The following is a 27,572-nucleotide window of genomic DNA, read 5'->3' on the forward strand; positions in this document are numbered from 1 at the left end:
GTTGCTATGGCAGGGGCCTGTGGCACCCACAAGCATTGGGGACCTCAGGGCTGTTTTGGGGACCCAGGGCTGTGTCAGGGACTCAGGGCTGTTTTGGGGTCCCCAGGGCTGTGCTGGGGTCGAGACCCCAGGGCCGTGCTGGCCCCACCACCCTCCCCTTCCTTCCCACAAGGACAGGAAGGACCCAGCCCTGTTGTTTCCTGCAGGGATGGGGGTCATGGGACACCTGTGGTGACAAAAGCCCTCCCCCTCCCGCGGCTGCTGCCCTTGTGACGCCTCCCAGGAGCCACCGAGTCCCACGGCCCTTCCTCCCCAGGGCACTGAACATAAACCTCTGCTGGGGGCACCAAACCGGCTCCCTGGGCCCTCCTGGTGTCTCCCAGCCCCTGCCCTGGTGGGAATTCCAGGCTGCCCTTGCTCCAGGGCACGGGGGGTGTCCCCACCGTGGGGACAGAGCCACTGGCATCCCACGATGGGAGTGTAAGGATTTAAAAACCAAACCGGGGGAAGCGGATCCGAGAGCCTGCGGATGTTCCTCCCTCTCCTTCCCGGTGCCATCACCCGCTTCCTGCCCTGCAACATCTCCCTGTGGCCACCTCTGTCCTGGCAGACGAGCCCCAGGCACCGTTCCCGTGTGAGGATCCGGGACTGGAAGTCGCCACGGGGGATCTGTAGAAGACGGAGCCTTGGAAGAGACGTGGGGCCTTCCTGGATGTAGGAGAGGTCCAGGACAGCAAGGAGAGCAGGGAGGTGGGATCCACGTCTCTGTGGGAATAAATGGGGAGGGTGGGACTGGGGGGAGGGAAGGGTCTTCCTCTGAGTTTGGGTGCTGTGGGTGAGTGACTGTGTTGGAAGGAGCTGGGCTGGTTCTGACCCGGGGACAAGTGATGCCATCGGGCTCCAGAGCCGTGTTCCTGCTGTGGATCCAGAGGAGGGAAACAGTGGGAGACAAACAAAGCTTGAAGAGTGGAGAAGCTGGGAATAAACTGGGCCGTGGAAGGGCCCACACCTTGGCTCTTGGGGGTTACAAGGGGTTCAGTCCCAGCCCAGCCGTGATGCCCAGTGCTCCGGGGGGACCTGGGCTGTGTGGGGAAGCTGTGGTGTCCCTGGGGTGGGTGGGGAAGCCGTGGTGTCCCTGGGCTGTGTAGGAAATCTGTGGTGTCCCTGGCTGTGTAGGAAAGCTGTGGTGTCCCTGAGTGTGTAGGAAAGCTGTGGTGTCCCTGGCTGTGTAGGAAAGCTGTGGTGTCCCTGAGTGTGTAGGAAAGCTGTGGTGTTCCTGGGCTGTGTAGGAAAGCTGTGGTGTTCCTGGGTGTGTAGGAAAGCTGTGGTGTTCCTGGGCTGTGTAGGAAAGCTGTGGTGTTCCTGGGTGTGTAGGAAAGCTGTGGTGTTCCTGGGCTGTGTAGGAAAGCTGTGGTGTTCCTGGGTGTGTAGGAAAGCTGTGGTGTTCCTGGGTGTGTAGGAAAGCTGTGGTGTCCCTGGGCTGGGTGGGGAAGCCGTAGTGTCCCTGGGCTGCATCCTGGCTGGGATCCAGGCAGCCAGCTCTGCCCCGGGATGCCAGAGGTTCAGTTCTGGCTCAGCAGCCCCTGAGGTTTTTGCCACCTCAGCCCAAGAGCTGGAACACAAACGGGCAGAGAGCCGTGCCAGCTCCGTGTGCAGGGCCCTGCTCGATGCAGGTCGTGCTTTTTCCCCTCAGTGCCACCAAAGTGGCAGGTTGGAGCTGGAGTTTGGGATGCTGAGGCTCGGCAAGAGCCCTCGGGGGGGGTTGATGCTGCCAGCGGAGATGGGGGTGGTGGGATACAGCCGGTGCCATGGTGGGATGCCCGTCCTGAGGCTGCTGCCATTTCTGGGGTCCCCCCGGGGTCCCCCCCGGCCCGGCCGGTTCCCGAGGCTCCCGGAGCAGAGGCTCCGGCCGACGCTCCTCCTCTGCGGGAGGCAGGCGAGGGCTCGGGGTGGGGCTTTGCCGAGCGAGGATCCAGAGTCCGGCCAGCCCGGGGAAGTTGCCAGGGCCGAGCACCCCCGAGCCGGCGAGGCCGCCGCCCGTCCTGCCCGGCCGCCGCCCCTCCGTGAGTCTCTGCCGCTCGGGGGGCACGTCCGGAGCGCTCCTGGGCAGGAGCCAGCTCTGGGGTCACAGGAAGGGCTGCCGGGGGGTGAGGGCAGAGTGGTGGGCTCGGGGTCCTTGTGCTGTCAGAGAGGAGCCAGGTGACCCCTCGCCTGTGCTGGGGAGCTGTGGGACACCTGTGCTGACCAAAGGCTTTGGCTCCTGGAGTCCTGTGCTACCTACACACGGCATTTCCCCTCCTTCCTCCCCGTGGGACCACCCTTGGAGCAGAGACACCCACAGCCTGTGGGGCTGGACCCCGGGCTGGCTCCCAGGAGCCCCAAACGGCGATTTGCCCATCGGGGACATTGTGCTGCCCCAACTTGCCATGTCCCCCCCAGCCACTCGACTTCTGGCTCTGGGTTCCCCCCTGTCCCTCTCCATCCCGGGGACCCTCCCAGGGCGGTGGGGAGGGGCACTGACCTGTGCCGCAGGAGACCTGGCGTTCATCCTTCTGGGTGATGCAGCCTTTATCCTTTCTGCTTTCTCCGTGCCTCAGTTTCCCCTGCCATGGAAAGGCAGAGGGATAGGGAGCCCTGGCTGTTCCCTCCTCCCTGTGCAACCAGCCCTGCTCTCCCAGTGCCAGCGGAAGCAGCTGGAGCCGCCTGCCCACGGTATCATCCGGCCCTTCCTCACAGCCTCGTGTGCCCTCAGTCCCTTCCCCTCTCCCTGGACCGACTCACGGCTGCTCCGGCACACGGCCCGTTTGGCTCTGGAGTCTCCCGGCAGAGTGAAGGAGTTTGGCTCCAGGCGAGCAGCTCTCAGCAGCCAGCTCCTCCTGGTCAGTGTCCCCACAGCGGGGTGGCTTCTAGGGATGTCCCCAGTGGGGTGCTGAGCTGTGGGGAAGGTGCCTGAGGTGCTAGGACAGGAGCAGGGACAGGGATGCTCCCTGGAGTCCCCCCAGCCCAGCGGGTGTGTCCTGGCTGTCCCATCCAGGCGGGCTGCTTTGTGTCTCCATGGGGGCAAAAATCCAAAGCCCAATTAGGGGGCTAATTATGGGGCAGCGCTCGTATCCTTTTGCTCTGTTAAACCTGCCCTGCTGGATCTGCCTGGGACCCCTGTTCCCCGTGGGCTCCCTTGGAGGGAACTGCTGCCTGTGGGAGCTGGAGGTGTTTTCCATCCAGGATGGGCTGTTGGCAGCCAGACACTCCCCAGCAGCCAGAAAAACCTTCGGCCACCCAGAGTAACTGAGCACCCAGCCTGTGCTGCCCACCAAGCCTTGCCCTTCCCAGCTCAGATTCCAGGGGTCCAGGCTTGGAAATCTACGTCCAGCATGGCTGCAGGGAGTGATGTCCCCACAGCTCAGCTGGGTCCCTAAGGCTGCTCCCCCATAAACTGGTGAGCTTCCCATGGCCCAGAGCTGGGGGGGAAGGAGAGGCTTTGCTCCCCTGCTCTCTGGACAGAGATTTTTGAGCAGCTCCAGGAGCTCGTTGTTCCTCCGAGTGCTCCCAAAAGCTCGCCCACGACCGGGTTCCAGCCCAGGGGAGGAGGCTCCTCTGCTCTCCTGGCCAGGATGGGCTGTGCTGCTCCCTGGGGGAGCGGCTCCCTGGCTCCGAGGGTTTGTCTCCCTGTTCCCAGGCAGATGAGGGCAGTGGCACGAGGACAGGCTGCCCGTGGCATCAGGGGCACCTGCTTGGCACCAGCCTGGCGAGGTGCTGATAATCCCCCAAAGGACTCCTGGGCAGGAAAACTGAGAGGATTCTCCTTAAAATAAGCCCAGCAAATGCTGGAGCAGTGCCAGAGAGGTTCTGTGTTGCCACCTGGGGCCTCTGGGTGGGCTGGGAGCATCCCAGTAGATGCAGGGAGGTGTTTAAGGAGAAGTCCTGGGAAGCCCGGCCTTGGTTTGGGAAGGTTTAGGAGGGTCTTTCCTCCACGTTTGCACTCAAAGATGCTTTTGACCAAGACAAACTGAGGTGCTGTGAGCGGTTTGGATGGGGCTGAGCGTGTCTGCCCTGCCAGGATGGGCACTGGGTTGGTCTCCAGCTTCTCTTGTTCCAGTGCAGCCCCAGTCATATTTAAATTGGAAAATCGCCAGGCAAACACAGGAGTCTTTTAGACTCCTGCCATGCCTCTGCCACAGGGTAAAATATCTCAAGGGCACCATGACTTCCTGGAAGGTAACACTGTGCCCTCAGGGACACCTTGTTCTTCCAAGCAGGGGCTGTGGCTGGCACGGGGCCTGCCTGGAGGCAGGAGGGGAGTAGGGTGGGCAGGAGGGGCTGGGGGAGCTGCTTCACCCTCGTGGTGCTGGGAGAGCAGCCCGGGCTCATTTGGGACCCGAGTGTTTCCCAGGGTGCGGTGCCAAGTCCCGAGGTGTTGGTGGCTGCTCCACGGGTGTCCCTGTGACCCAAAAGCCCTCCCCAGGGCACGTGGCACCTGCATTTCTTCCGTCTCCAGCTCTGGGGGTGCTGGGGGGGTGTCTGAGGGCAGCCTGGGTGTTGTGGGGCTGGGCTGGGGGCGGATTTTGTACCTGGCTGATTGTTTTCCTGGCTGAGTTGGGGTGTCCTGCCCCACCTGCCCAAAGGGGATCGTGCACAAGTGCCCCTGATGCCCCGTGGCTGCCCTGGGTGTTCACCCCTGGGTGCTCTGGCCAGAGGGCTCAGTCCCAGGGGTTCATCCAGGTGCTGCCCTAGAGTCCCATCCAGGGGATGGGGGTTTTCCTTGGCTATTCCCTGACATGCCCCTTCCTCCACAGCCCTCAGCAGCGCCAGCCCGGTGCGATGCGATGCTCCCTGAAGCGCTGCCTCACCGCCGTGCTCGCAGCCTCCTTCCTCCTCCTCCTCTTCCTCCTCCTCCATGGGGGCAGCCAGCAGGAACAGGATCCCCTGGAGGTGAGTTCCCAACCACTGATGTCCCTCTGGAGTGGCCACTGGAGCATCCTCCATCTTTTCCTGCCCCACGTGGACCCCAACCCCAGCTCTGCTCCCTTCCCTGCACTGTGTCACCCCCAACCCCAGCTCTGCCTTCTCCTGTCCCTGGAGTTGCCCTGGGCAGTGGGGCCTCCCTGGATCCAGGGAGGGCAGGACAGAGGTTCCCCATCACTTCTGGGACCCCAGCTGTCATTCCCCCTTGCTCCTGTGTGGCCGTGGTGCTCCAGGCTCTGACCTGGCTCCCTGTGGCTCCCACCCAGGTGGATCTGAGGGGCCTGACCCCCGACACGATCCTGCAGCTGCTGCAGCCGGGAGGAGCCCAGCACATCCTCAGGGACACGGACGAGCTCTCCCCGCTCCACAACGTCTCCTACCATGTCCTGGCTGGTTCCCTGGCACCCCAAAAAAGTGAGTGGTTGGGAGCCCAGCCCGAGCAGGGCTCTGGGTCTGCACATCTGTCCCAGCACAGCTGTCCCAGCATAGACCCATCGCTGCTGCTGCCGGGGCAGGGAGGGGCCGTGTCCACCCTGTCGGGGTGGGGGACTTGCCAACACCCCAGGGGTGCTCTGAGGATCTGCCAACACTGCTCTGGGGGCTGCAGGCGTAGGGGAAGGTCCACATGCTCCAAGCATGGTCCGTTTCTACACCTTGGCACTGGGGTGACTGCAGGCGTTTCGGGGTTCCCAGATCTCTGTGGGGAGGGTGGCTGGAATCCCACCTCCCTGGGGTTGAGGTTCTTGTGGAGGTGGTGGAGCTGGACCATGGGGACGCCCACACAGGGTGGGAGATGTGGGCCAGGCTCTTGGGCAGGGGCACTGAAAACAGCTCCCACACAAACCCCGGGGGAAGGAGCTCAGGGCAGCCCCACGCGAGGCTGTGCTGGAACCAGCCCGTGGATGGTGCTGCACAGAGCAGCAGCAGGAGAAGCTGAACCCCTGCTGGGCCGTGGGGAGGGCAGGACTGATGTCTCATCCAGTGTGGGGCATCTCCACGAGGTTCAGGGCAGGGCACACTTCCAGGATGTGCAGCCAAGCCAATGAGCCATTCCTGCCCTGTAGACTCTGTGCTGTTACTTCTCTGGGTTTGGCTTTTTAAAGTTGTTTTTCCCAAGTATTTCTCCTTCAGAGGAGCTCCTGCTGCCTCATCCCAACCTCTCACTGACCTTTGGGCCCCTTCTGGGACACTGGGGGGGCTCCAGCTCAGAGAGGACCCTCCACCTTGGACATGGGGTTATAAACAGCATTAACGGTGTGGGGTGGCCACGGGAAGAGCTTTTTGGAGCCCACTCCTCGTGGCCTGCAGGGAAGAACCTCCCCACGGTGCATCCCAGGTCACGCCTTTCCTTTGCCGTGCAGAATTCCTGGCGGTGGGATTGGCGTCGGTGCGGCGGCCGCGCGGCTTCTACCTGCCGGCCACGCTGCAGTCCCTGTTCAGCCAGTCCACGGAGGAGGAGCTGCGGGAGATGGTGGTGGTGGTGCACCTGGCCGACGCGGATCCCGGCTGGAACGCGCGCGTCGCCCTCGGCATCGCCCAGAAGTTCGCTCGCCACATCCTCCTGGGCCGGCTGCTGCTCATCCACGCCCCCCACGAGCTCTACCCCACCCTGGAAGGGCTCAAGAGGAACTTCAACGACCCTGAGGAGCGGGTGAGGTTCCGCTCCAAGCAGAACGTGGACTACGCCTTCCTGCTCGCCTTCGCCGCCAACCTCTCCTCCTACTACCTGATGATCGAGGATGACGTGTGGTGCGCCCGCTCCTTCCTGACGGCCATCCGCAAGGCTCTGGCCTCCCAGGAGGGCTCCAACTGGGCCACCCTGGAGTTCTCCAAGCTGGGCTACATTGGGAAGCTCTACCGCTCCAGCGACCTCCCTCGCCTGGCTCGATTCCTCCTCCTCTTCTACCAGGAGATGCCCTGTGACTGGCTGCTCGTGCACTTCCGCCACCTGCTCACCCAGAAGGATGTCATCCGCTTCAAGCCGTCCCTCTTCCAGCACATGGGCCTCTACTCCTCCTTCCAGGGCACCGTCAACCGGCTGGAGGACGACGATTTCCAGGCTGATGCCTTGGACGTTCCGGACAACCCTCCGGCGTCCTTGTACACCAGCATGGCCGTCTTCGAGCACTACGAGCCCCTCAAGGCCTACAGCTCGGCAGAGGGCTATTTCTGGGGGAAGGACCCAGCAGCTGGCAGCATCTTCTCCGTGGTGTTCCGGCAGCCGGCCCTCGTCAGCCGCGTGCGGGTGCTCACGGGCTCCCAGGAGCGCCGCGGTGACTTCCTGCGCGCGGGGGTGCTGGAGCTGGGCCGGCGGCGCCGCCGCGACGGCCGCGACTGCTCCACCTACATCCCGGTGGGAACCTTTGAGAAGGGCACTGTGGACCGGCGGGGGCTGGAGAGGGGTGTCCCCAGCCCCGTGGAGTGTGTGAGGATCCGGGTAACCCAGGGCCAGAGCGAGTGGCTCATCATCCGGAGCATCGACGTCTGGACCGCGGCGGGCACCTGAGCACGGCTGTCAGGGCACAGCTGGGTTTTGTTCCCAGAGGTCCTTTATTTTTCTCATTCCCGTTTTTTGATAAGGAATTAAATTATTGACTCCTGCTGGCATCTGCCAAGGGATGGGAAGCACTGCTGTGGGATGTGGACGGGGCCAGGAGCAGGGCCCACCAGGATGTGCCCACTTGGGGGATGCCCCAGTGAGCAATGGCACGGGTACAGGGAGGGGAAGAGGCTGGGCAGTAGAAAACATTTCCTCCCAGGGAGGATGATGTACAGGACAAAGCTGATCAATTAATTAACAAATCAAGTATTTAATCAGGCATTGGCAGTTTTTGCAGCCTCTCCACATCGTCCCTTCCCTAAGTTTTCTAACTCACCCAAACTCCTGATTGCTAACTGCATTCTTTTCCTCCCCTCCTATCCCATTTCCGAGCTGTTCCTGGGAGGGGTCAGGGGAAGGTCTGGGGCTGGTGCTCCCCAAACCCCTGACTGGTGACCAGCCAGGTCCCGGTGCTGACCGAGGTGGGCGGTGGCCACCAGATGGACCCATCGTGCCGGCTCAGCCTCTCACCAGCTGCTTGTTCCCCCCTCGAGGGAGGAAAGAAATCAGTTCCCAGGGACCACACCCTGTGTCCATGCAGGATTCCCACCTGGAGGAAAGGACAGGCAAGATGGGGTTTCTACAGGGGGGAGAAAGGTCCAGAACGGAGCTCCAGGGAACAAGGACGGGTCAAAGAAAATGTGACCTCAGGATAACGTGGAGCTCAGGGTCCTTTTCAGCCCAGTGAGGGGCTGGAGGGGAACTGGGGAACACACAGGCCCCCAGAAGCTTCTGTTTGGGTTTGTCTGGCAGGGTCATAATCATGGTCCCAGACTGGACTGGAAGATCTCAGAGGGTCTTTTCCAACCCAGGGACACACCTGCAGTGCCCAAACACCTGAATGCCATAACCACAGCTCTGGCTTGAGTGGCATCAACTCACCTGCCAGGCACTGGAAGGCACTGGAGAGCCCCAGACCTGGCATGAGGGGACTTTTTCCCAAAAAAAAAGCCACCCAGGTAGTGGATCTTTGTCTGCATTTAATAGAGAGATGCTACACGATGAACTCCAGCACCTCCTGACGTTCCAAATGTTCTCAGTGCGCACATCACAGAATCACTTTGGTTTCCTCCACACAAGCCCAAGTCTGGCCAGAGCTCTCAGAGTGCTTTGAGTAGCACAAGTGTCCCCTCCCCAGGGCCCCAAGGCCCAGACAAGTGTTTCCAGTGCTCCAGGAGAGCCTTTGCCCTGGTTCTCTTGGACACAAATGCTCTGCCCTCACTGGGAGAGCACCAAGGGTCACCAGCATGGGTATAAACAGAAAGGTTTCTCTCCAGGAGGTTTTTACCCACTGCTAAAGAATGAAAAGATATAAATGTAAATCAGCTGGTTTTACCTGCTGGACTCTTCCTGCTGCAGGTACTAATTGGGTTGGTGATGTTCACCTGCACAGAAACAAGCTGCAGCCTTGGTTGTGCTGGTGTAAACCTGGACAGACTTCACTGGGGTGTGGAATCTCTCCATGTACACCAGGATAAGTGGAAGCAGCAGCTGGCAGGAACCCCCTCCTCTTCCTCCCAGTGCTGCACACGTGCACCACAATGCCCAGTTAACATCAGTGCACGCCGGAGGAAGAGGAGGAGGAGGTGACTGCTTCATCCTAGAGGAGCATCACATAATTTATCTCACATCAAAATTACCCCACTGTTTTTATCCGCAGAAGACTCAGCCAGCTCCCAGCGCTCCGTGCTGAGATCCCTGTCTGATGTGGGGTGGGCTGATGGAGCCCCAGGAGTCTGGGGCTTCCACACACAGCCCCAGGATCAGCCGGGCAGGGGAAGGAGCCTCTGGGCTCTGAGAGGGGAAGGGCAGGGGCAGAACCAGGGGAGGCATTTGGGGCTGATGGAGACGGTGAGTCAGGGAAGGGTTCGAGCTTTCGGTCCCACACCGCGGTGTCCTGACGGTGATCCCTGTGCGGCTGCTCCAGGAGCTGCCCCGTGTCCTGGGAAGCGATGCCGAGGGCCCACAGGGATCTAACTCAGCATCTTGTGCCGGTCAAACACCGTCTTCCTCTGCTCCTGCACCTGCCTCTTCCAGCGCTGCTGGGCCCCCTCCACGCGCTCCAGCATCGTGTTGGCTCTGGCTCCTGCTGGGGTGGGCACTGCGGCCAAGGAGCGAGTGTCCTGCAAGGGAAGGGAGCAGTGTGGGAATCTGGGAGTGCCCAGCCCGGGAGAAACCACAACTGAAGGAGCAACTCAAGGCTTGAGTTGTCCTGAGGAAGAACCACCTTTCCAGAGCTCCTCAACACCAGCCCTCCAACTCCTCTCTCGTGGGGACCACCCAAATAAAAGCCCCCAGGACAGGAACTGCACCAAGTCTAAAGCTCTGCTGGAAACCCACTGCTTGGAGTCTGCAAGGAGCCACAGTGAACCACAGCAACCCCCTGAAACAGAGCCAGACTGCTGCTGTGGATGGGCATCTGTCGTGGCACACGAGCACCAAGGCCTGTCCCAGAACCCAGCACTAAGATAAACCTCACCTAACACCAGGCATTGACAGAGTGCACCTGGATGAATCCAGCACACTGGACTAAGATAAACCTCACCTAACACCAGGCATTGACAGAGTGCACCCGGATCTAACTCTGGATCATTGCTGTGGTGCAGGGAGCGAACCCACAATTCTAGGATACAGTTCACCTCCTCCTGCAGGACCTCCTTTTTCAGCAGAGGGTGGTAATGGAGGGACTGGGCACACTGGAGCAGCTACTCCTCACTTATATCACAGTATGAAAGAATTGAGCCAAATAGTTTATACTTAAAATACAAACAGGACAGTCTGATCCAGTGCTAAAATTGCAGGAATTTTGTGCAGCAAGAAATTTGTCCTCCCCCAAAATGTGTGTATGTGAGAGACAGAGAGACTCTCTCTTTGCTGCTAGATCCTGATCTTTCTGACCAAGCTTTGTATGCCAATGTCCCCCAGAAAGATAGGATTTGAATGAAATTCTGCTCTGGGGAGAAACACAAGGACCAACAGCCTGGCTACAACAGGGCCCAGCCCCAGAGCAGGGTCAAACAGCCCCTCGAGGCTGCTATTTGACGTGTCTATAAGATGTTCCAGCAACTACTTAAGCCCATCCTTCCCTGGAAGCTCAGCACCAAGTGACTCCACCTGGGACACTGCACAAATAGGATCCGTTTGAGTTTTGGTTCCATCTGGACAGACAGACCAAATTCAGGCCACTTGGGACAACGTCACCCCCTGCCACAGAGGACAGGGTCAGGGTTAGGGGTAGAACTTTGAGACCTTTTAAGGTTAGAACTTTGATTATTCCCTGTGCTTCCGCAGGACTTGCACAGATCTGATCGAAGTGTTCCCCTGTGTGGGTGCCCCCAGAGCAGCAGTGCTGGTCCCTCCCTGGCTCAGAGGAGACAGGAGGTCACTGTTTCCCTGTCACCCACTCTCCTGTCACCCTGTCTGCCCCACTAGCAGAGCCCCCCCGGTGCCCCCGCAGCCTCACCTCGCTCTCCTCCTCGTTGTGCAGGGGGTGGGTGTAGGGGTCGGGCTTGCGGATCAGGGGGTCCACGAGCACCAGGAAGGCCATGTACAGCAGCAGGGCCCCCACCACCGACAGGTAGATGATGATGATCACCTGGAGAGGAGCACGTGGGAAAGGATCAGCACCGTGGGGAAGAAGCACCACAGAGGTCACAAGGTCCTTTGCAGCTGCCTCTGGTGTTTGATCTCTTCTCTCATTCTCATTTTGCTCACAAGGTCTCCTGCCCGTGCCAGGGGCTGATGATATGCTGTCACTGCACAGGCTGTGCTGACCCTCCTCACCGTGCCAGCTCAGGCCACGTGCTGCACGTGAGAGGACACCAAGAGATGGGTTCCTGCTCAGAGGTGCTTGGCACTGTCACACATCCCCAGCAAGAAGACTCTTCTTGCAGCTCCTCACAGCCAGGAGCATTCTTGACTCAGACACAGAAATCACAGAATCAGTTAGGTGAGAAAAGACCTCTGAGATCATCAAGTCCAACCTGTGACCGATCCCCACCTTGTCACCCAGCCCAGAGCACCAAGTGCCACGTCCAGTCATTCCTTGGACACCTCCAAGGACAGTGACTCCACTGCCTCCCTGGGCAGCCTCTTCTAATATGTAATCACCCTTTCTGTGAAGAATTTCTTCCTAATGTCCAACCTAAATCTCCCCGGTGCAGCTTAAGACTGTGTCCTCTCGTCCTGTCACTGGTTGTCTGGGTGCAGAGTCCAATCCCCACCTGGCTCCAGCCTCCTTCCAGGGAGTTGTAGAGAGTGAGCTCCTGGCACTGCCACAGTGTACCCGCTGTGACAGTTGGGTTTTCTCCTTCTGGGCTCTTCTGCAGGAACCCAGCAGTGCAGCAGTGCCTGGGCTGGCACGGCCTGGCCAGGAGAAGGAGCCAGGCCCGGGGACAGAGCTGCCCTTACCTTGATGGTGGTGGTGCTGCGCTCCTCGTACTTGCACTCGCAGAGCAGGCAATAGGCCTCCACGTCGTTCCCGGGCACTGGCATGGGCTCCACCACGTGCAGGCAGTTGCTGCAGCACAAACAAACCAAGGTCAGCAGCAGGACAAGGTGAAGGTGAAACCAGTGCTCTGTGGAAGGACATTGGGGTGACACTTTTGTGTGTCCCAGCTTTCCCTGCAGGCTGATAATGCCGGTCCGGTTTTAGGAGCTCCCCTCACAGCTCAGCTAGTCCTGGGACAGACTGTCCAAGTGCCTTTTGCAGGGATCCAGTCCAGGTGAGGGGGACTGCAGGGTACACTTGACACCTGCCAAGAGCCATGGGTTAAGAAATCATCCCAGATTCCTCAATTTCTGTTTAAAAACCGCCCCTGGCCTGGGCTGAACATCACCTACCACAGCTCCCTCTGCAAACACAAAGGCAGGGTTGGCACCAGCTGCCAACTCTGCAGCGTTGGTGGCTCTCATGGACTGAGCCCTCAGGCTTCCAGCCCAACTCACCAGTCCTTCTGGGACACATTCTTGTTGTAGATGTGCCCGCTGATGTTCCGGTACGGGGGGCAGATGCACTTGCAGCGAATGTCCTCGGAGCTCTGCGGGGGCAGAGGAGCCAGTGAGGGAGGGAACCCCCAGTTCTGCCACCCTCACCACCCCGGGCTGGGGACAGGCTGAACGTCCTCTCGGACAGAGAACACTCCACCCCAGAGAACACCTCCCCCCACTTCCCTTCTTCCTGCACTTTGACATCAGTACCTTCCCAGGTTTAACATGTCCCAGAGCACCTCAGCCACTTCCAGCACCTCCAGCCAGGTGCTTTTCAAACACATTTTAAAATGCGAACTCCAAAGCCCAGCAGAAGGCAGGGCAGGGGCCACTGTCACACACAGTCCCAGCCCTACACAGTAAACACACCACAAATCCATTCCTTATCTTTGCAAACATCCCCAGCTGCTCCTCTGCCATTCTGGCTCTGCTGTGCCCCTCCCACGGTGCCCGACGCTGTCACCCACCTTGCTGGCCTGTGCTGGGGGGCACAGGAGGCAGCCCAGCAGCACCAGCAGCACCACGGGGCTCACGGAATTCCGGGAGCACTGGGCAAACATCGTGGGAGCCTGAGGGAACAAAAACTCACATCCAGGATGGAGGATCTCATCTGAACGCAGCCACAAAGAGTCAGAGCTCTTTTTTTGGCCCACTCGCCTCAGTGTTGCCCAGGAAGGAGGATTTTATCCCTGAATCACAGCTGATGCCAGCCAGAAACTCCTGGGAACACTTTACACAGATCCCAAAAAACACTCCTATCTGAAGAGCTTCCACACCCCCTACAAACACACATCCAAACTACCCCAGCCCCGCAAAAACATCCCTGATTTCCTCACAATTTGACTTGCACAAAACCTCCTGTTCCTCTCTTACTGCTGTGGAGCCCTGCAACAGGTATTTTGCTGCTGACAGTTGTGCTCAGTAAAAAATACAGAACCAGGAAAACCACAGAGCAAGAGTGACCTAAAGATACAGAACTAGGAAAACCACAGAGCAAGAGTGACCTTGCAGCACACTGGGGCCTCACTGCTGTCATAAAGTTAAATAAACTTTTGTGTCATAAAAGTTAAATCACTCATCTTCTGATACTCAAAAGTTTTCCTGCTGAAGGAACCCGTGTACTTGCCTATCATGAGCCATGAGCCACGGGAAAGGGGTGGAATATTCCTAAGTATTCCAAACTGATTCTTAAACCTCCTTTAGCCCAAGATACCTGGTCAGTAAAATCCCGATTTTACAATTATTCCAAGCTGGCTGCTTGATAAATTCATTAATCACAGAACCCAGAATGGTTTGGGTTGGAAAGGACCCTAAGGATCATCTCATTCCAGCCCCCATGTGCAAGGATAAAGCTGTTCCAGAGACGTGTGTTTGCACAAGTCCATAAGAATATTAATTTCTCTGCACAAGGCCAAGCTGGCCTTGATCAGGCTGGTGTTCACCCTCAGGGGCAGAAAAGGAGGAGCAGGTCTTGGGGACCTTGGGACAGCTCAGAAAAGCCACTTCAGCAGAGCTTTACTCAGGAAAAGGAATTTACACCTTCAGTAATCAGCTCCACGTTAATCCCACAGCTCACTCCGGGTACTTCTACTCCATCACCTGATGTTGATTCCATTGGGATTTATATTACTGCAATATTCTTTGCTTTATCTTTAACAACACTATAAACTCACATAATGGAATACCAACACCAAGTTCCTTTCTTCTTTATCTAAACAAAACACCAGCCACTTCTAACAAGCTGGCCTGCCAAAACCCACCAAAATGCATTCCAGTCCTATCTCCTCAGCCCAGGATTTATTAACCCTTTGCACCAGAGTTTCAACAATCTCCTCAAACAGCGGTCCTTTCCTGGCAGACTCCCCTGCACGTCAGGGTTTCAGGTCCTCATCACAAATCTGGGGAACAGGACTGAGCTGAGCTGCACGTCCCCCATTGTACGTGGGTTTGCACTTTGGTTTGAATTTTTAACTCAACAGTGGGGCGGGTGCCTGGAATTGAGTTTTAGCCTCTCAATTGAATTCAGAACATCTGGTCAACTCATAAATGCCATTTTAACAAAAGCAGGGGAAAACACATGATCTCTTCTACCCTAAATAAAAACTCAGAATGGCACCTGGACAGAGTCCACCCACCATGAACTGTAAAACACCCGCAGCCACACAAAGGATAATTTATCTGTGGTTCTTTCTGACTGTGACAGCAAAGGGGCACATGCACACGTGCCTTAGAGCTACTGTGTTCCAGACGATCAGCCCAGCCCACAGCAGCCCTCTGTCCAAAAGGATCTGCCCAAAAGGAGATGGGTGGTTAAGGTGAAGGTCCTGGGGCTGTAACTGAGCGTGGCAGCCCCCAGGAATGAACCCCTAGAGTGATGCTCGCACACACCCAGCCCGTGCCCCTTCTCCCAGTAACCTTCTCACCCTGAACAGCCTCATCCCTGGGAGTGTCCAGGGCCAGGTTGGACGGGGCTTGGAGCAACTTGGTTAATGGAAGGTGTCCCTGCCCAGGGCAGGGGGTGGCACTGGATGAGTTTTAGGGTCCCTCCCAACCCGAACCACTCTGAGATGATTCTGTGAAAATCACCCGGAGCCCTTCTAAGACTGCGATGGATCCGACCCCCTTTTGCACCATCTGTGCTCGAACCACCCTCGACACCGACCGGGTTCCCCTCAGTTCCCGCCGAAGGCCCGCGGATGCTCAGCCCTCCAGGGACTCCCACAGCCCGGCCTCCCGGGATGCCTGCGGTGATCCAGGCCGCCCCCCTGCCCGAGCTGCCCCGCAGCCCCGGGGGGTGAAGCGGAGCGGGGCCGTGAGGGGCCGCTACCCCCTCAGCCCGCCCCAGCGCGGCCCCGCGGCCCCCCCGCCCTACCTGCCCCTCACACGGGCCCGCGCCGCCGCCACAGCCCCCGGCCCCGCCCTGCGAGCCCCGCCCCCGCCCCGCTCCCTGAGAGCCCATTGGCTGCCGCGCGTGACGGTCCGTGACAGGCAGCACCCGTGGCCAATAGGAAGGCAGAGGAGCGGGCCGGGTGTTGAGGGAGGGTGCGCCTCTCCTTCGCGCCCCGCAGAGCTGAGGGGACGGGGGAGCGGCAGGGTGCGGGATGGTCCCGCTCAGGGGGTTGCCGGGGCGGCATTGCCGTGGCCGGGCGGTGTTCGGCGGACGTGGCGCGGCAGCTCCCGCTGGGCTCCCGTCGTGGGGCTGGGCCGCCCCGTCCTGGGTTTGAGCTGCGGGACAGCCCCGCTCTGCCCTCAAAGCCCCATTTTCCTTCACAGCCTCGGGCTCTCCCCTCACACCCCTATTTCCCCCTCACATCCCTGTTTCCCTCTCACAGCCCCGTTCCCCTCTCACAGCTCCGCTGTCGTCACGGCCCCGCTCTCCCCTCACAGCCTCGGGCTCTCCCCTCACACCCGCTCTCCTCGTAGCTCCATTTTCCCTCGCAGCCCCATTTTCCTTCACATGCTCGAGCTCTCCCATCACAGCCCCATTCCCCCTTCACAGCCCCATTCCCCCTTCACAGCCCCATTCCCCCTCACATCCCGTTCTCCCCTCTCAGCTCCGTTCTCCCCTCATAGCCCCATTCCCCCCTCACAGCCTCGTGCTCTCCCCTCACACCCCGCTCTCCCCTCACAGCCCCATTCCCCCTTCACAGCCCCATTTCCAGTCACAGCCCCATTTCCCCTCACATGCTCGAGCTCTCCCATCACAGCCCCATTCCCCCTTCACAGCCCCATTCCCCCTCACCCCATTCTCCCCTCACGCCCCGTTCCCCCTCAGCCGCTGCTCTCCCCTCACACCAGTGGTGCTGCTGTGCCCATCAGAGGGGAGATCCCAGGCTGCAGTGGTGCCCTTGGTTATGTTTTTGGCCGATCTACGCTTACAGATGATATTGGTGATCCTCCAGGCTCAAAGGCTGCAGTCCTGCCATTAAGCTCTTGTATTAGAGACCAGTGACTCATTTTGTCCTGTCCTTGTTCCAAAAGATATACTGGGCCTTTCCAAGGCCATGGGGTCTTGTGTTTGCCCAAAGAGAACATTCCTGAGAGATCTGGCTCTAGAATTATCTCAGTTCTACCCCATTTTCTCTGTCTGCACCTTTCAGGTGTGCAAATACCCTCTTCTTTGGACCTGCTCCCATGGCAGCTCCCTGGGAGGCTCCGCTCTGCAGCTGGAGGGGTCGAAGTGATTCTCTGGCATTTTGCTGGTTTACCTGGTGCAGATTTACCTGGTCTGTGACGCTGGATAAAGTCAGGATCTAATTCTTTTTCAGGTAAAAACCCCCACTGATAGAAAAAGGGACCCAAACTTCTTGTTTAATCTGTAGAAAGAGAATCAATTGGTTGGAAAAGACCTCCAATTTCATCGAGTCCAACCTGTGACCAGTCACCACCTTGTCAAACATCCCAGAGCACTGAGTGCCACGTCCAGTCATTCCTTGGACACTTCCAGGGGTGGTGACTCCACCACCTTCCTGGGCAGCCCCTTCATAAGTTTAACAACCCTTTCCAGGAAGAAATTCCCCCTGATGTCCAACTCGAACCTCCCCTGTTGCAGCTTGAGGCTGTTTTCTCTCCTCCTGTCCCTTGTTCCCTGGGAAGAGAGCCCGACCTCCCCCGGCTCCCCCCTCCTGTTAGAGAGTTGGAGAGATACCTTCAGCCAAAAATACATGGCAGTCAGAGGGGAATGTCTGTCTGAGAGATGGTTCTGTCTGTCTGATAGTTTTAACTTTATAAATGAGTAAATAATTGAGACTGCTCGTTTTAGGGTTTGTAGAATGTACTTGCTGTGGAGACTGCCAGGCTTTAAAACTGCTCCATGCACCCAGTATGGGAATTGCCAATGTAAAAGTGTTTTCACAGAATCCCAAAATGGTTTGGGTTGGAAGGGACCTTAAAGCTCATCCCATTCTACCCCTGCCACAGGCAGGGACACCTTCCACTATCCCAGGTTGCTCCAAGCCCCGTCCAGCCTGGCCTTGGACACTTCCAGGGATCCATCCACAGCTTCTCTGGGCAACCTGTGCCAGGGCCTCCTCACCCTCACAGGGAAGAATTTCTCCCCAATATCCCATCTAACCCTGCCCTCTGGCAGTGGGAAACCATTCCCCCTTGTCCTGTCACTGCATGCTCTTGTAAATAATGGTGTAAATAGTTTTCTCAGCCCATTGCTGTAATGTGTAAAATCCTAGCCCTGCCACGGCTGCATTCCCTCCCCACTCACTGGAGCCCGTACGGGACTGTGGCCCAAGTCAGCTGAACTGATCCAAGGAAATATTCCATGAGAATAATCCTGGGTATTAGATGCACAAAGGACCTCTAATTCCTTCCTCCTACTCCAGCGTTGCCGAGCGGAAGAAGCTCTTTGGTGTTAACTCAGAGATGTCCCTGCAGAGCAGAGGCCTGGGCCTGGCCAGGCAGTCAGTGCTGGGACAGGGCTGAGTTTGTGCAGGTTTAAAAGCCACATGACCACAGGGATTTTCTGTTACTGACTTTCACCAGACTGGTGAGGAGGTATTTTTATCTCCTCTGACATGCCTGTTGTGACAGCAGTCTGTTTTTCTGTGTTCTCTTTCAGCCCAAAGGTACATCCCACTGCTCCTTGGGGGGCTGGAGGAGGCTGGATTGACACCTGGAGGAAGCAGCTGAACTGGTGACAAGACACTGGAAAATGCCCTTGGAGGAGGCAAAGGAATGGCCCAGGCAGCTAAAAGACCACGTGCAGGGATCAGGTTTTTTCGGTAAGTGCCTTAAAAACAGACCCAACCAGCACAAGATGAGCTTGAACGTTGCATTTCAGTTCAAGTCCCTTTTCCAAGAGACTGGTTTCCGATTCCTTGGATGGGAGGGGGAGCTGCATGTGCATTTCCTGTGTAGTGATGGGAGGGAGATCTCACACACTCCTCCAGGAGACCATTTCCTGGTCCCTTCCTTGCTGGCTTTCCCCCTGCCCAGAAGCCTTTTTGCCTGTCCCAGATAACTGGGATGCAGCAGGCTCGGTTATCTTCTGGAAGTCATCCCTGTCACTGTTTTTAAAGCCCAGCAGCAGTGGCAAAAGAGAGTTTGCCTGGAGGGAGCAGGATTTACTGCTTTATTTCTCCATACCTGTTGCTCAGCTTTGTTGCTCATTCCCGAGTGTTTCGTGTTTCCTGAATTTCTCAGTGTGTCTAATACAGGTCCCTTAAAAAACCTCTCCAGTAGTGGGTCCTGAACCCTTACTGAATTCCCAGTAACTTGGGTTAACTTCAGCCACTGACCTGCAGGGATGTGGGACTAACACAGTGCTCTGGCAGGAGGTTTCATCCTGCCTTGGAGACCTCACGGTCAGCAATGGCACCGTGGGGCTGTTGGTTCCCCATTCCTGCTTTTGCTGGCAGCAGACAGGTGAGAGGTGCCTCAGAGGAGCCTCCCATGGGCCAGTGGGAATAGAGGCCAAACACAATTCCTGTGGCATGGAGGGAAAGGGAATCAGAGATCAGCACAGGAAACAAAGAAACACAAACGTGCAAAAGAGGGGAAGGACGTCAGGCGTTGCTGTTAATGCCCTGAGCTGTCCCTGTCCCCTTACCCACGGAATGAGGCCTCGCTGGCACTCGTGGTGTCAGTGCCTGAAGGACAGGTGGCATTTTTGTTAACAAGGCTGAGGACACACAGGAACAGCTTGTCCTTGTTCCCTGTGGACACAGGTGTGGGTGACAGCACTGCAAACCTCCTTCCGGCACAGCGCTGGGCTCACATCACCTGCCACGTGTCTCAAGGGCAATTTATTTTGAATTGTGAACTCACAGATTGACTTGTAAATGTTCTAGAAATACATCCTGCCGTTATAAAAGCATCCTATAATTCATCCTATCATTCTTCACCTGCAACAAGATGATCTGGTCTTTGTATTAAGAGCAAAATGAAATGCTTTGAGAACTGTAAACAGAGAAGAGAAGATTCAAAGGTGCTTGGGCGTTGGGCCAACCTACAGGGCTCTTCCTTGTGCAGGGTGGTTGGTTAGACCAAGGAACAGCAATTCTCCTCCTCTTTTTGCTGTCAGCTCCCTTACAACTCCAAGGAAGTGGTTTCCTCAGTCGAATGGTCCTCAGCAGTGCTGTGAGGGTGGCTGAAGAGCTTGTGAGGATCACAAGACCTGCTTGTGAGGGTGATTTCTTGAGGGCTCCTCCCAACATGAAAGACCTGACAGTCTTAAAAAGCCGTGCAGAGGCCTTATGGAGATTTGTGAGCACAACAAACCCTGTCAGTCACAGGCAGGAGCAGCTGGTGTGTGCGTGGGAGTTGACAGGAGATGTGGCTCTCCCAGCACACTGGACTCTGATAACCTGGGAGATCCGGTGTCACTGTGCGTGTCACAGTGTCACTGTGTGTCCTTGGGTCATGCACAGACAGCAGTGGAGCTGTGATGGTGAGGAGACCTGGAGTGTCTGGGGGTGGTGAGGGGAAAACAACCCAGACATGGCTGATGCCCCAAAGGACTCCACTTGTGCTTCTCCACCTTAGTTGTGTTTAACCATTTCATAGGCTGCTTCTGCCCCTAAATTGGAGACCATTGCTGGTCTAAATAATCACAAATTATGTGCCACGGGAGGTTTATGTTGGACATTAGGAAGAATTTATTCACAAGAAGGGTGATTGGATGTTGGAACAGGCTGCCCAGGGAGGTGGTGGAGTCACTGCCCCTGGAGGTGTTTAAGATGGATGTGGCTCTCAGTGCTCTGGTCTAGTTGACACAGTGGTTGTTTGGTCAAAGGTTGGACTCCATGATCTCAGAGATCTTCTCCAACCCAGCTGGTTCTGATATTCTGTGAAACAGGACGGCTGAGGAGAGAGGCCTTGTCCGAGCTCAGCCAAGCCCCTGCAGTGCTGAGACCAGAGGAGACAGTGGCTGCAGCCCGGGGCACTGCTCTGGCCATGGGCCCGCACTGCTGCCCTCTGTCTGAGCTCTCCATGCTTTCCCAAGAAAACAGAGGCCTCGTTAGAGGGAAAAGGGAATTCTGTGGTGCCAGAGGTATTTTTTCAAGAGCCGATGCTCTGTCCTGGAGCCTGTTGTGGTGGTGCAACCCTGCTGAACTACATGGAGCTGGAGCAGCAGCCTCCTGGGATGGAGGTTACTCTGCTGGAATGGGCAGGGAACACGCTGTGACAGAGCTGGGGCAGATGGAGACTTCAGAGAGCCAGCCCCAAAATGCTTTTCACCTTCCAAGACAGTGGTGTAGGGCACTGCCTACAGCAGAGACAGAGCCCTTTTGGGTGTGTAGACATCTGTGAAGCACCAGTGACACCCTTCCTGCTGTCTTCCCACAAATGTGGGTTGTGGGGGAAGAGGGGAAAGGATAAAATCAGGCTGGTTGTGGTGGATCCTGTTTGTGAGACTGAGCCTCTGGCGAATCCTCCGCTCTGCACCCCGTGGGCGTCCCTGGCAGTCTGTCCCCTCCTGCCTTGGCAGAGGAGCACTGCAGTTGGCACTCCTTTCACTGACACCTGACTCAGCCAAAAATAAGCTTTTCTAAGATTTTTGATGGAGTTGCATGAAACATCAGAACATTTATGCCTTAAGTGTGTTGTTGGCCTCAGGCCTGCCAGAGCTCGGTTTTACCTTCTATGGTCATGCAGGAGGGCTGCAGTGATCCCAGCCCAGCTCACGCTGGGATCTGCTCCTTCAGCCTGGTCAGCTCGGAGCTGTTGAGCTGGGCTGGTGGTCAGGGATCCCTCCTGCTTCCAAGTGAGTGTCCTGATTTAACCCCAGCTGGCAGCTCAACCCCACACTCGCTCACTCCCTCTCTCCCTCCCCTGCAGTGGGATGGGGGGAGAATCAGAACAGTAAAAGTGAGATAACTTGTGTGTTGAGATAAATCAGTTTAATAAGTAAAGCAGAAACCCTGCACTCAAACAAAGTAAAACAAGGAACTCATTCACTGCTTCCCAGCAGCAGGAACAGTGGGGGAGAATTCTCCATGTGAGATCAAGGAAGTCTCTCCTACCAGAGGTCACTGCCTTGGGGGCAGTTTGTAGCCAAGTCCCCATGGTTTAGAAGGCTTGTTCAGTGCAGCGTTGGACTACATGTCTCCACCCTCTTCCAGCTTGCACAGCTGGGCTTGTGTTTCCCTAAAAATTCTCAAGTGAATACAGAATTCATCATCTTCTGACCTGCTGTGCTGAGCCAGTGCTAAGCAGCTGCTCTGTTTTGGAAAGGATGGAGGGATTTCTGGGGAGGCCCCTGGGCAGGATGAATTTCTTTGTGTCAAAGGGCTGGTGGGACTGGGAGGGGACTGTGGTTATAGGATCCCACCTGGATTTGGCTCCTTTGGAGCAGGATGCTCTGCAGAAATGTTGATAGCAACTTGGAGAGATGACTCGGTTGTGTTTGGAGGAGGTGATTTTCCGTGCCAGTAAAAGCTCATTTTCTCTGGCAAAGAAAAGAACACAAAAATGTTAATAATTGGGCAAGTTGCCTCAGTGCAACCCAAATGTTGTTGTGCCTTCTCAGCTCTGCCATCAGCCTTTAATTTGGAGGCCCCAGAGGGGCCATGCCTGGATATCCAGCAGTGTGAGGGGAGCTTTGCCTCTCCCTGCAGGGCTGACCTCAAGGAGGAGGAGAACCATGGAGATTCCAGCTACAATAGCTCGTCATCTTCTGCGTGGCCCAGCCCTGGGGCGGGCTGGGGCTTGTCAGGGGGTATGCAGCTCTTGAAAAAGGGACAGAGAATGAGCACGAGCCTTTATTTCTGTATGACTTGGAGGAATTAAAATGTAAGCCAGGAAAACAAAGGACAGGCAAGTGGGAAGCTTCTGAGGGCTGTCTCCACAGATTTTATTGTCAGCTGTAGTGAAATACGTGTATTTATGATCAATTAAAGAGACATATTACAGTCATCTGACATCAGTGGTGCCACCCCAGCTGTGCTGAAATGAGCCCAAACTGTTGTGTTTCCAGCTGGGGGACTCCTCTCCAGGAGGGATTGCCTGTGGTGTGGGGTTTCCCTGTACGTGATCTTTTCGGGTCAGCCTTGCTCCTCAGAAGGCAGTGACACTTTTGTTCAAAATTATTCCATCCTGTCTAAATTAATCTTTTTGTTGCTAATCTGGGCAGTAACGAGATCGCGGCGCGGCGGGCGGTGCTCTCCTCACACACGGGGCTTGTATTAAAAATAGATGTTAAATTAGAATTTCTTGGGCCCTTTCAAACTGATCCTGGACCTTCGTCAAGAGATGTCCATGCTTTTCCTCCCCCAGCATTCCTCCCTCCTTGGAATCCTGCTTCCCTCACGATTTTTTGATTAGCATCGCTTGCTGCCGTAGATATTATTTCTCAGATTATGTTTCACCCTCCCCTTCTCCGTATCCCACTGCAGCCACAGAGCAGGACAATCCCTCATCCCAGTCTCAGCAGGGCAGGAGGGGATAATGTTGCTGACAGAAGACCACAGGAGGCAATTAACAGCTTCTCCAGCAAGCAGGCCCTGATTGGATACGGGTTATTCCGTGCTAAACAAAGAGCCATTCCATAATCACAGAATTCCAGAACTGTTATGGTTGGAAGGGACCTCTGGAGATCATCCAGTCCAACCCCCTTGCCAAGGCAGGGTCACCTGGAGCAGGTGACACAGGAATGCATCTAGGTGGGTTTGGGATGTCTCCAGAGAGGGAGACTCCACACCCTCCCTGGGCAGCTATTCCAGGGCTCTGCCACCTCCATGGAAAGAAGTTTTTCCTTGTGTTGAGGTGGAGCTTCTTGTGTTGTAGTGTATGGCCATTGCTCTTCATCCTGTCATTGGCCACACTGAACAGAGTCTGGCACCGTCCTCTGACACCCACCTGTGAGATATTTATAACACAGTCACTTCTCAAAGAGCCCTCCTGGAGGGGGAGATAAAGGAGGGCCTGGGGACAGAGGCTGCTCTGCATTTCTGCTGTGCTGGCTTTCTGCTTGGGCAGGATTATTCCAAGAGTAGGTTCCAAGCAGTACTTTTTGTCAGGAGTGGCCTGTGTGGATGTGACACACCACACCTGAGTGCCTCCACATCACCAAGGCCGTGCTGGATGGTTCTGAACTTCTGGCTCTGCAGAACAAATGGTCCCATGAGCAGTGGGAACGACCCCAAAATCCTGTTTCCCTGCATTGCTGTTTTGGGCTCAGTGTAATGCAGAGCAAGATTCAGCCCCTGGCTGTAGGTGTGAGGAAACTCTGGAGGGAAGTGTTTGCCCTCTAGGGGCATCTCCCAGGGGTGTTCTGCACTGCTGGGAATCACACACCACCCAGAGCAGCCTTTGTGCAGGGAGAAGGGCCAGCAAGTGTCTGGTGCAACACTGGAAGATACTGGTGGGTTACTGGGAAGTACTGGTAGGTGATGGGAAGGCTGACATCAACATCGGTGAGTGCCCAGCACCTCCTGAAGCTCCTGAACCTGCTGCAGGGAAGTGGAGTCTCCACTGGAGCCTTGCTGCAGCCTTGGAGCGCTCCAGAGGTGGTGGGAGAGCTGGAGAAACTCCATCTGCTCCAGAGAGGGCTCTGGGCTGCTCAGTGACCCACAGGCTGCCCACCCTCACAGAGCCAGGCCTGTCCTGCTGCTGCTGAGCTCTTTGCTCACCCCAGGCTCCCTCCAAACGCCTGCCCTGGCCTGACAGGTATCTCGTGGGTGGCAGTGCCCATCCCAGTCCCCCTCCCAGCTGGCCCTATTTCTGGAGTTCAAATGTTGGCAGGTAGGGGAGGTGAGACATTTGAAGCACGAGGGCCTGTCGCCGGGGAGGGGGAGGGATATTTATCTGAGCTGATGAAACTTCTTGTCATTGCCCAGGGTTGGGAACTCTGCACATGTGTTCTGAACCATCATTTCCAGGGCACGAGTGGGCTTGTTATTCAGGACAAAGCAAACAAAGCGTTGTTGGAGTGGGCAGAGGGATTTCTACCTGAATAAATTATGCCCAGTTATCACCACCTGGATGGCAGTCACGTGCCAAGGGCTGAGACAACATCACTCCCTTTGGAGTTCAGTGGGCTCCTTTGTCTTTTCCAGGCACTCAGCTGCAGGTCAGATGGGCAGGAATCTCTCCCTGGTGTTTAAAGAGGTCTCTGTCTCTGCCTCCATTCCTCCTTTTGCCTTATCCACAGAAAGCTGCTGCTGGTGAGCTGCAGTTGCTCAGCACGAACTTTGCTGCTTCATCTGCAGTGGCTGGTTTCTCCAAACCCTTGGATGAGGGCCCTGGCTGTGCTGTGAATCCCCCTTAGATCTCTGCAGTTCTTCTACCTCAAGTGCAACAGAAATAGGGAAAGTTCTCCTCAAAACTGTTCGTGCTGTAATGGGCAGATTTCACAGCCCTTCCTCAGTGTTGGTGACTCTTTCCTCAGTGGGGAATGCTCATGACAGGCAATAAGGGATGGCCAGGTAGCCCACAGGATTGGTGGCCAGCTCTGCAGGGTGTCTGGGGCAGGGACTACCACTGAGTTCACAGTGACCAGAGCAGTGAGCTGTGATCCTACAAACAAACCACTGCCCTTTCTATTGCTTCCTCCCATGAGAGCCAAAAACACCTGAGCAGGTACAGTTCTAGAAGAGTTTGGGCTTGGATTAGAGACTTCAGAAGTCCCTTCCCTAAACACAGACATGACTCAGGGCATTGCACAGAGACCAGTGACCAGAGGAACCCCCCTCTGTGGATGCTGGTCCAGAAGGGGTTCATTTCTAACCCAAAGCAGGTAATACTTGGGTGTCTCTGCAGACTCACCTCCTGTTCGCCCAAAAGCAATCTCATACCACTCAGACCAGACAGGGTATGACAGGCACAGCTGCCTTGAGCACTCACTGCCCAGGTCACCCACAGCCCAACTGGCCCCAAAGGGTGCTGCCACTGTCACCAGCCACCACAACTGCTGGAAACCAGCTCCTTCTGCTGGCTGAAGGTTCTCTTGCTCTCTGAGACCCAGGAAGCCCCTGACACAGTTGAGAGAGCCAGGGCTGGAGCACCAGAGCTGCTGGGAAAGAAAGGTTCTTCATTTCATTGCTCTTTCTGCTCCTTAGAAAAACATTTCAATGCAGATGCTGAGGACCTTTTAATTCACTAGAATTTCCCCATATGTGCCATTTCTTCCAAAATCAGTCCCTTTTTGGGAGGCCTTAGGTTTCTCCACAGGGCTGATGAACCAGATATTGGGTGTGTCCAGTCCCCTTCTGGGGAGAGAAATGAATTTATTCACCTCCCTCAAAGAACTGGTGAAATACCTGGTGCTGGTCACTCACGTGAGTGATACCAGGAGCTGGAAGGGGCAGCTGGCAGGACATTAATGGCAGCTTGTTTGTGCTCTGAAGAGGCCAGAGACACATGGCACCAGAGCTGAGAGGGATCCGTGTCCTCCAGGCTCTCACCTCCCCCCGTACCCAGTGGTGGCCATGGTTCTGCACACTCCTGGAGGAGAGGCTGCCCTGACCCCTGAGCTCTTCTTTTCCTTGAGCAAGTCCTGCAGGGCAGTGGTGCCCCCCCGTCCACTGCCCATTAGTGCCAGCTCCTTGTGGCACTGGTCAGGTCACCCTGTGTGCCACCCCAACACCAGGTCACACCTCTGAAGACTGAGGGCAGTGTCAACGAAAGGTCCAGTGGAGAAAGTGGGTTCATGCTCCCCTGAGACTGAATCACAGACCATTTAGGGCAGAAAAGACCTCTGAGGTCATCGAGTCCCCCCTGTGCCCGATCCCTACCTTGTCCCCCAGCCCAGAGCACTGAGTGCCACGGCCAGTCCTTCCTTGGATAACTCCAGGGATGGGGACTCCAAACCTCCCTGGGCAACCCCTTCCAATGCCTGACCACCCTTTCCAGGAAGAAATTCCTCCTGTTGTCCAAGCTGACCCTCCCTTGGCACAGCTTGAGACCTTTTTTTCCTGAGCACAACAAGGCTGCAGCAGGACCTGTCTTGGTCAGAGCTGATGGAGCCCCTGTGATGCTCAGTGGTGAGGGGAGCACAGCCAGTGCTTCACCCTGAACCCCTCCCTTGCAGTGGAACGTTTCTCTGACCAGAAAACCAGCCTCTCTCCATGTGCTCGTTCAGGCACTGGCAGCTGAGCCTGAGCAGAGGTCAGAGCTTCAGCCAGGCTCAGCTTTCCTGCTCCAACCCAGAGGCTGTGACAGTGGTGCTGGGCAAACAGGAAAGGGAGGTGAGGGAGCAGAGGGCAGAGCGAGTCTGTGTCCCTTCTCCCGCTGCAGAGGTGTTTATCCTAGTGACAAGTGCTGTGGGCCTTTCATAACTGCTGCATTAGCAGAGGATCAAGTGGCACTTAATGGGAGCAGTCTGCCTCACGAAGTGTGATGGAAAAGGTCACGGGGGTCGGAGGGAAAACATTTGCAGCAGGCTGACACAAGCCTTGGCTTCTGCCTGACAACAGGTGCCAGTTTGATGGGCTGCCCTCCCCGTCCAGCATGTTTGCTGCTCTCCCTCCTTCTGTGTGCTGGCTCAATGTTTTGCACTGGCTCCATGGAGCATCTGCTGAGCTCCGTGGGTGGCACACAGGGAATACAGCCCACTGCAGAACGCAGGGAAAAGGTGATTTGAGGCCAAATGTTGGCTTCTGAATGAGGGAAAACCAGGGAGTCGGGGGTGTGGCAATGCTTCCTTGGGAAACTGCTCCAAGCTAAATGGGCCGGTTGATCATGGCTGGGCTCTTCAATGGCACAATAAACAGCTTCTTTCCTCAAGGCAACTGGTTTTGCTGGGGTTTGTCTCTCCCTGCTGTTGGACCTACGTTGGGTTTGCTGTAACAAGGTTGTTTGGTCTCAGCCAACCTACAGTCTGAACACCCCCAGTTTGTCCAAGCCAGCTGAGCTCTTACTGCTGCCCCTGGCAAGGCTGGCCCTGCAGTCAGACACATATTGATTGCCTTGCATGTCTCCTCGCCCTCCTCTCCTGCTGCTTTTGGTGTCCCATCTGTCTTACATGTTTTCATTTGGGACAATGCGAGGTGTTCAACCCAGGCCAAGTTGCTGATGACAAGCTAATTAAAGACCAAGCAGGGGAGGAGCAGGCTAATGAGGGAGAAGT

The 27,572-nt window shown here is 56.5% G+C and overlaps 2 protein-coding genes and 1 long non-coding RNA gene across 5 annotated transcripts; 2 read left to right on the forward strand and 1 right to left on the reverse strand.

Annotated features, from left to right (window-relative positions):
* The first annotated feature begins 638 nt into the window (after positions 1-638).
* LOC108507521 (alpha-1,3-mannosyl-glycoprotein 4-beta-N-acetylglucosaminyltransferase C-like) lies at positions 639-7,563 on the forward strand. Its single transcript, XM_017835529.1, has 4 exons — positions 639-750; positions 4,794-4,929; positions 5,229-5,376; positions 6,324-7,563. The coding sequence occupies exons 2-4, from the start codon at positions 4,819-4,821 to the stop codon at positions 7,466-7,468; spliced, it is 1,404 nt and encodes a 467-aa protein (XP_017691018.1). The 5' UTR covers positions 639-750; positions 4,794-4,818; the 3' UTR covers positions 7,469-7,563.
* Positions 7,564-8,524: 961 nt separating this feature from the next.
* Positions 8,525-15,465, reverse strand: TMEM9 (transmembrane protein 9). Of its 3 annotated transcripts, none has more exons than XM_017835543.1 (6): positions 15,423-15,465; positions 13,018-13,119; positions 12,509-12,600; positions 11,972-12,080; positions 11,025-11,156; positions 8,525-9,684 (listed from the first exon to the last, which is right to left on the reverse strand). In XM_017835543.1, the coding sequence occupies exons 2-6, from the start codon at positions 13,108-13,110 to the stop codon at positions 9,535-9,537; spliced, it is 576 nt and encodes a 191-aa protein (XP_017691032.1). In that variant the 5' UTR covers positions 13,111-13,119; positions 15,423-15,465; the 3' UTR covers positions 8,525-9,534. The 3 variants fall into 3 exon arrangements, with proteins under 3 accessions (XP_017691032.1, XP_017691034.1, XP_017691033.1); XM_017835545.1 differs by lacking the exon at positions 15,423-15,465 and adding an exon at positions 15,213-15,335; XM_017835544.1 differs by lacking the exon at positions 15,423-15,465 and adding an exon at positions 13,555-15,077 and having other exon boundaries at positions 13,018-13,513.
* Positions 15,466-16,353: 888 nt separating this feature from the next.
* Positions 16,354-18,412, forward strand: LOC108507513. Its single transcript, XR_001878170.1, has 3 exons — positions 16,354-16,440; positions 16,651-16,818; positions 18,123-18,412. It is a non-coding gene; the product is annotated as an uncharacterized LOC108507513 (long non-coding RNA).
* Positions 18,413-27,572: the final 9,160 nt, after the last annotated feature.

This window comes from Lepidothrix coronata, unplaced genomic scaffold, assembly GCF_001604755.1.
Source record: "Lepidothrix coronata isolate B3197 unplaced genomic scaffold, Lepidothrix_coronata-1.0 Scaffold259, whole genome shotgun sequence".
NCBI lineage: Eukaryota > Metazoa > Chordata > Aves > Passeriformes > Pipridae > Lepidothrix > Lepidothrix coronata.